The following is an 8,694-nucleotide window of genomic DNA, read 5'->3' as shown; positions in this document are numbered from 1 at the left end:
ATATAAATCAACTCGCTCAGAAACGGAGCTAAAAAAATGGTCAAGATTATATAATAAGTGGATGTATCTTTTGTGCCAATTTAATGATTGATACTAATTTAATCTTAAATTTTTCTTTTTGACACTGATGAGAGAAATGTCAAGTAAAAACCCTCACATACGAAAGTACTGCTTTTTCTGATCTGAAGGCTGTGAGATTGAAGTTTACAGAATAAATATACGACAGGAAAAGCGGAATGGAAATGACAAAATAATTGCTTTTGAAAATTTAGAAAAAAAAAGGAAGCCTATTGAACACCGTCCAATGACAGACTCTTTTGCTCAAAGAGTTCCACTTTGAAAAGTGCGAAGGGGAGACAACAGCGAAGTGACCGAACGAGAAAAGGGCTAAGGCAAAGACATTAGTATAAAAAACGGGTGCACCACAAGACTTTTCTCTTTAACAAAGATAAATCCTGGGTTACTCAACACATTTATTTTAGCATAAAACAATAACAACAAGATTGATACCAAAAACAAACAAAAAATCGACAAACCATAGAAGACAGAAAATGATTTGCCTAGAAATGAGAAAATGAGGCCTTTTTTTCCTAGAAACAAATGAATAGGGCAATGGGATAGCAGACTGGAGTCGAAGGGATGGAAAATCGACAGAGTCTTCTACTAAGGTTACAACAGCGGACTGGGGCAGGTCAACGGAAGACAGAAAGGAGCACGCATGCGTAGGCAGAGATTCGATGATTTTGGAAATGACACAGAACAATTTGATTTCGATTGCTCCTAGGAAGACAAATTTCATTACTCCAAGCGCCAGCGAAGACCCTTCTTTGGCGAACGCCTACGTCGCTGTGCGCGCTTCACGGCTAAGATTGGCACCTTCTCCACATCGCGAAATCTAAGGGGTGCTCTATCGGAAAAGAGAAAGACGAGAATAAGGTGGATTACTAGCACAGGAGGACGAATTGGTGAGAACGACTGGGCTCCGGAAATATCCGAGTGTTAACGAGTTGTAAAATCTGCCGGAAATTTGTTGTCGATAGCAGAAATGTGGAAACGTGTCTCACAAACAACGTTTGGAAATGTCTGATACTTTCAGTTCTCCGGTTAGCAAGATAGAATTTCCATCTTTTGTCGAGACTTGGTGCCTCAATTATACTATATTGTGATTCCCTAACTTTAACTTTTGACAAAATCTTTACAAATACATATTTTGTTCATGGATATCCTACTAGTTTACCGTAAACAAAAAGCACGAATTTGCCTTCTTCGATTATGTCTGTATTATCCTTTTCTGTTCATCAAATTGTAATGGCTCACTTGTTTTTGATTAACCTATATACTAATCATCAACGTACCAGACCATTCATCAATAAGTGTTTTATAAAGTTGTATGTTCATGTGTCTGCCAGACGCTCACGGGTCGCTCCATCATCTCCTGTCACCTTTTGTACTATCAAAATCCCTCCCCGCATTTCCACTAAACTATATCACGTAACATGAACAAACCGAGACAAAAGTAAGGCAGCTCAACTTCACAGATCAAACAAAGCTATTCTGCATCACAAGGAGATTTTATTTAGTCATCAGTTTAGTCTTGAATCAATACAAGACACTATTTCATTGTTGTTCAATTTCCGTGTTCCGATCCCCCACCTCTTTCCTTTTCACCCCCCTCCCGACAGGCATCCGGTGTGATAATTGAGGTCTTGCTACGGGGTACCGTTTCTCTGCATTAATGGAATACTTAAGAATAAATGTCTGATGGAAGCTGTGCCCCGCCTCCACTCCTCCGGCCTCTCCCTCCCCACATCGTTTCCCTGACCTAAATAGTTCAATCACTTTGTGGATCAAATCGATGACCCAATAAGTACGACGTCAGGAGCATAATGGTCACCTTAAGTGTTGTCAACATAGTCCCTATTATCACGTAATTGAACATGCTTGTCGTCCTGAAGGTGTTTGTGTATGTGTGTGTGTGTGTGTGTGTGTGTGTGTGTGTGTGTGTGTGTGTGTGTCTGTGTGCGTGTGTGTCTATGTAAAAATGTATTTTAAAAAGCATGTACGTACATTTATATGTTGATACAGTAGTGACTGGGCTGCTTTAGGTGTGCGTGGGTGTAGACAAGTGTGAGAGGGCATGGGAGAGAGAAAAAAAAGAGGAGGAGAGAGAGAAAGAGAGAGAGAGAGAGAGAGAGAGAGAGAGAGAGAGATCGAGAGAGTCGAAGAGGAAAGAGGTGGAAGAGAGAAAAGCATGAAAAGACGACTAAATTGATAATCAAGTTATTTATGTCCACTTAGTAAGTCATTTAATTCGAATGATTGGTCTTTTGAAATTTCGAAGTATCTTAACCCTACCTTCAATGTTGACAATCGACTGAAAACGACTTTATTATGTGTTTTAGTCCAGCATTTTCTGACGCAATGGACGAAGACGGTTGTTGACAATCCGCACTTTCAAGAAGGTCCTCATTAAGTGGCACATGGTAATGTGGAACCGTGAAGATTGCTTTACGAAACAGAGAAATAATTTTCGTAACAAACTGGAATGTCTCTAATGGACCATCAAGTATGGTTACAGTTTTATCATCTCATGAGGACTTTAGTTCAGTCACTTTGAGGATCAAATCAGTCAGTGTGTGGAAGTGACTCTGGACTTAATACTCTTATCTGAGTCAATGAAACTTAACATTCACATGTCACGGATCATTTACAAAAATGGCTTTGAACTTTTAGTTCATTCCCCAGAGCAGCCTCTTTGCTTAAATAGCTACACAGTCGAATCGGATTGTATTCCCTTCAGCTAAAAACCTAACTATTCGTGGGCGTTCAAAGCTACATGTAAGAAGTTACAATCATAATTATTGGAGCAAACATAAGTCTAAGGCATTTGATTTGCGTGAAATTAATCTAAGTATTGGTTGTTTTTGTTTTGTTTTTGTTTTTATTCTTTTATCCACGACACGGTATTCCTGTAGACTCAGAAAAACAAAACACGATTAGTCTAGCATTAAACGATTCGTTCTGCGGTGTAGCGATTAGGCGCTTCGCCCTGGGTTCGATTCCCGTGTAGGAAACATTTTTATCCAGTATCTCGTTCTTTCTACTGGGATGCTGCATCCGTCTCAGCTCGAGTTGGAACAGACATGGTCCAGTCCGCCTCTACAGTGATCTATACTAAAAGAATGACATGAACAGCAGAAAATGTATAAGGTTTATTTTTCGACTGCAATTTTTTTTTATGATTTGGTAAAAATACGCCGAGAGTTAGCTTAAGTATACACATACAGTTACAGTGAAAAGTTAGAGGAATGTTTCTGTCACTGGTCTTATGAATTCAAGTCTTAGTTCAGTGTGCGCGTATACACAATTTTACTTTTATAGGTTTCTGAATCATTTTTATATTGCATAGGACGTCTCAAAATAAAGGTCTAAATGTAACTTATATTGTTCTTTCTTTCAATTTGTCTGTGTTTTCATTTCCTTGTCCATCGATCATACACAATCTATGTGATGGTCAGAAGTTTGTTTCATGTTTTATCGTTCACTTTTCCCAATAAAAGAGTACAGCTTCAGCAAATTTTGACCCATTGAATTGAAACCGGTATTCAATTAAAGATATGTCTTTATCTTTAAAAAAAACAACAAAAAAACATGTATCATATATATATATATATATATATATATATATATATATATATATATATATATATATATATATATATATATAAATATATTATATATATAATATACGTGTGTGTGTTTGTGTGTGTGCGTGTGTATGTTGTTGTTGTTGTTTTTTGTGTGTGTGTGTGTGTGTGTGTGTGTGTGTGTGTGTGTGTGTGTGTGCTGAGAGAGAGAAGGAAAGAGAGAGGGAGATTAGGTGTTTACGTATGAGCGTATATTATTACTATGTGGTATGTTATGTTATTTATGTGTAAATGTACACATTAGTGCATACACGCTTGTGGTATGTCACGGTACTGAATGTGCATGTCGAAGAAGTGTAATACCGTCATCTTTTAAAACAACATGAGGCCTCTTATTTGAGTCGGTTTCATGTCAATCAGACAATACTAATTGACGAGGTTTTTCCGTGTTATTACATACATAGTTATATCTGCTTTATTTTAACAGTTGAAACGGCTTTGAAAGTTAATGAACATGTTTTGACATGACAAGTTTAATTAGCGACAGGGAATTTTTGTTGAAGCTAAAACTTTCAGCATTAATTGATACACTTTATTACCATGCTTTCACTTAGTTCCAAGCCAACAAGCTATGAACAAAACTTCAGGGGCAGGTCCATTTCGGCTACTGAAAGTGGATTTACGAATGTACCGTCCCTCACCCCATCCCATCCCACCCGTAACATTGATCTCTGAACTAATAGAAGAAGGAGGCTGTTTCTTATCCAGCAGGTCAGCCGGAATCTAACACACATTATCAGAACACTTAACTCCATTACCTGCTCTATTTTTTTCCCGTTGTATTTTGCAAACATCGCCCGCTTTCCACCCCCACAAATACACACACAAAAATACCATCACACAGCAACACACGTACACACATACACCCACATATCCACACACACACACACACACACACACACACACACACACTCACATACACATACACACACAAATGCACGCGCGTGCGCATATTTGATTCAACAGCACAGCACATCTTATACTTGCTCCACTGGTATTTAAAGATACACATTCCTAAACTTTCAGCTTCAATGATATCTATCTGTACAATAATAAACAAGTTTTAACGAACAGATTTTAATTCACTTTTTGTCTATCTTTTTATCTTCCTATCTAATAATTCATCGGTCACTAAATCATGTTGAAATACATGAACCATTAAAATTTCTGGAAGGCAAATCCATCTCCACAGAAATTATGTGTAACACGATTGTTTTTTCTTTGATTACAGATCGCTATAGCCTATCCGACTTCTCTCTTCCTCTGTTTCTTCATTAATTCATTCAGGTCAACACTAAAGTACCACTACAACCTAGCTCAAAATACCTCCTTCAATTTTACGTGTCTTGAGCCGAAAAACTTAAAAGTGGCTCCTCGCCTTTCTTGCTCAGAATGTGCGTGCAAATCCCCACACCGTAATGGAGTCCAGCAGGCAGCGATCAAGCAATTCTCTGTGGCCTCATCCCACAGGGGGTTTGCCGAGACCAATAAGCTACCTAATCCCTTCCTCCCAGACATTGCACCTGCCATCAATAGATCGATGGGACACAGAAACGGATGGCTTCCTGAAGAAAACATTGTCCTCAGACGTTTTGCTTCTTTTTCGAGCTTTTTGTTTGTTATTTCGATAGGAGGCCTGTAGGTGGGCAGAGTGGGGTGGGGGCTTTTAAAATGTAGCCAGTTTTAATGCCTCTCGCAGCAGCTCACTCATTCAAGAAATCTGAAGACGTTGTACTAAACTTGTCAAAGTGTCTGCTCTCCTTTACATCTGTTTTTATGGCTTTTGCCACTTGCCATGCAGCCAGCACCCCCCCCCCCTTTTTCCCCAATCGTTCTCTTACTCTTTCTCTCTTTCCCTCTCTTTCTTTCTTTCTCTCCTCTCTCTCTATCTCTCTCTCTCTCTCTCTCTCTCTCTCTCTCTCTTTCATTCTTTCTTTCTTTCTTTCTTTATTCTCTCTCGCTATCTATCTTTCTTTATTTCTCCTCTCCTGCACCCTCTCTCTCTCTCTCCCTACCTGTTTACCCCCTTATCTCAGTCTCTCCCCATTTCTTCCTTTATTTCTTCTTCTCTTCTTCTCCTTCTCTTCTCCTCCCTCTCCCCTTCTTTTTCTCTCTAACTCCGTTCGTACTCTAGTAATTTCTTTCCTCCATCATCATAATAAAATCTTTAAATGTTATTACATCTGAAAAATTTGAGTCACTAAAGACACCTAACATAGAAAGCTGTTGAGAAAAAATGGACGAAGACTGGTCCTCAACATTTAAGTCGAGGTCACAAGCGACAATTCTACAAGTAATTACGTGCCACTAAGAACTCCATTCCTCCTTTTTCAGCAACCGTCTCACGAACTCAAGAGCAAGCCTTGGCCGCAACTACATTTGGTTGTGAATTAGGTTTTCCTCCCTACCCCCATGAAAACATGAAGTTAGACTATTGGGAAGCAGGGCTGTTTCTTGTCTCCCACCCAGGGTCAAGGAGTGAATGCCAGTTACCCGTTTGAACTGGAGGCACTAAAATGTCTTCAAAGTGGACCGGTAAACAGTGATAATGCCGAACGCGAGCTGCTTACCTGTACCTACTATGGTTAATACTACACGCGCATTTGTTAAATAAAAGACTGTCCACATCGAAACGAGCAAGCATGTGATATTATTAGCTACAAGTTGTGAAGTCTCTAAAAGCACAGGTAATGTGCACTATAGAGTGCGTTGAAATTATTTATTTTATTTGGAGACCAAGTTCTGCGCACAATACAAACACATCTTTCAAGGGGTTTTTTTCCGCATTGTAATGCAGGACAGATGAACTGAACTCATTGGCTGAATTCATTGGCTGGATATGGCCCAGGGACCGTAATTTGGTTGCCCCTGTCATAGAACAGCAACGGTAATACTGGAATATCTTTGCTGTAAGAGAATCGACTTAAGGTCTTCTCAATTAAAGCATGGAGCGTATCCTCACACCTGCGACGCCGCTTTGACAGCAATGAGAACTGAACTTCATCTTAGCATGTGTTTATTGTAATACGATTTTAATCATTATTTTATCGGTTTATTATGTTAAACTATGTCTTTTTCAGGATTTCTACTCGTACGCTTGCGGTGGATACCTTGAGGAAGCGGATCTGTCCTGGTTTAAAACGAGACTGCGGGAATCTCCAGACGAAATAATTCATGAACACCGGAAATACATTATCGGTAAGTCAGTTTTGTTATGTTTTAATATTACGTCGCATTTGTTTTAGTTTTCGTTCGTATTTTTTTCATTTGAAGCGTAACAAAAGCCTGATATTGAACCGCACGCGAGATTTTCAAGCTTTTAAAGACCATTACAAGTGATGAAATCACTTACAGACCTCTTCTATCCGGTCCATCACACAGGCCAAAAAGACGTGCTCAGAATGTCATATTGCATGTCTATAAAGCAAGCTTGGTACTATAACAATCGGTGCACAATTTGCGGAAAAAAGTCTTTTTAAGTTCTTTTTTGTTCGAAAGGGGAGACTGGGCAAAAGTAAAGAGGTAAAAGGGGGGGGGGGATGACAGGTGCGTGTACAAGATACAGCTCTTCTTCCTGAACTGGGCAGTCGTTACTCTGGGCTTCATTCAGTCAAGGCAATGTTTGACCGCATTGGTTTCTTGGTGCTCACGTATATTGTCGGTTGTTTTAAAGATATAGCTCTTTCGATATGGATTATAAAAATCGGAATAGAAATTACCTTTAAAGAGCAGGTATTCAAGGTGACGATAAAAAAATATATCAAAATAATAGATTGCGCTTCTCTATCACTCTATCTCATTAGGAAAAAAGCTTCGAGTGATGTACAGTCCTTAAAAATAGACAGTAAACACAGAAAATACATTCCAAAAAGTGAAAAAGAAAGACAGTATCCTTGATATAAAAACCTGTTTTTTCCTTGTGGGTTATAAAAGATTCAGTATTATGAATTGTTCAGTTAACTTTTGTTGGAGGCTGTTTCAAGTTAAAGGACGAGCAAATGCAAACGATATTTCAAAAAATGATTTGGATTTCAACTTGGGTATTTGTGTATTAAGTGGTTTCTGTTGATGACTGCAGCTGTCTTGGTGGAATGTATGGGGTCAGTAGTTATTTTGAACATGGCGTACAGATACCCCAGTTAGTTGTTTTTTCAGAGTCTGACTCCAGGTTAACAACCCAGAATCAGTTTCAATGTCTTTGCAGAGGACTTATTGGGTTGGTTTCTCCTTCTTCCCCACTCTTTCTCTCTCTCTCTCTCTCTCTCTGTGTCTCTCTCTTTCTCTCTCTCTCAGTCTCTCCATCTCCCTCTCACTCTATCTCTCTGTATCTATCTCTAGGTATACATATATACTATTTCTTGGTATCTGTTTCTTACTCTGCAACTTTCCTTTTCTTTTCTCTTTGCATATGTTTCTGTAGATATCTCTCTTTCTCTCGCTCTGTGTCCTCTTTCTCTTTTTCTCTATGTGTTTATCTATCTCCATCTCTCCCTCCCTATCCGTCTCCCGTCCTTCTCACGCTCTCAGACATTCCCCGACTCCCCAGCATCACGCAAACGCATCCATAAGCACTTATCATCGTCCTTTCCCTCGCACGGATACTTAACCACACTTACCTCCGACACGCAAGATCTTCTGGCTCGGTAATAGCCCGGCACTCACGCTAGACTTGTGCTGGTAGATCCCGACAAACTGTTACCCGCGGCACGCCACCTCGTTATCATCTCCTTCTGACCCAGCCGTCTCTCCCCTGAGGAAGATTCCCACTGACATTTGACTAGGAAGACGTGAACCAAGGTCGTGTCTGATCTGTCCACAGGCCAAAGAAAATGATACAAGAAAATAATGATTTAAATGGTAATAATATTAACAGTAACAATAATACTAGTATTAACGATGACAATGATACACTGATAAACAAGAGTGATCACTGGTTCCGTGTCTCGTTCTCTGTCTCTGTCTCTGTCTCTGTCTCTCTCTCTCTCTC

General features: G+C 39.5%; 1 protein-coding gene across 1 annotated transcript in view; it reads left to right on the top strand.

Annotated features, from left to right (window-relative positions):
- Positions 1–8,694, top strand: part of LOC101862847 (neprilysin-2) — a gene marked incomplete in the record, with an annotated part of 127,456 nt that overhangs the window by 83,321 nt on the left and 35,441 nt on the right. Inside the window, 1 exon segment of the mRNA XM_005090206.3 lies at positions 6,788–6,905. Coding sequence (XP_005090263.2) covers positions 6,788–6,905 — 118 coding nt within the window.

This window comes from Aplysia californica, unplaced genomic scaffold (genome assembly GCF_000002075.1).
Source record: "Aplysia californica isolate F4 #8 unplaced genomic scaffold, AplCal3.0 scaffold00014, whole genome shotgun sequence".
Classification (NCBI taxonomy): domain Eukaryota; kingdom Metazoa; phylum Mollusca; class Gastropoda; order Aplysiida; family Aplysiidae; genus Aplysia; species Aplysia californica.
The sequence above is the reverse complement of the archived record's forward strand: the minus strand, read 5'-3'. Positions and strand labels throughout refer to the sequence as shown.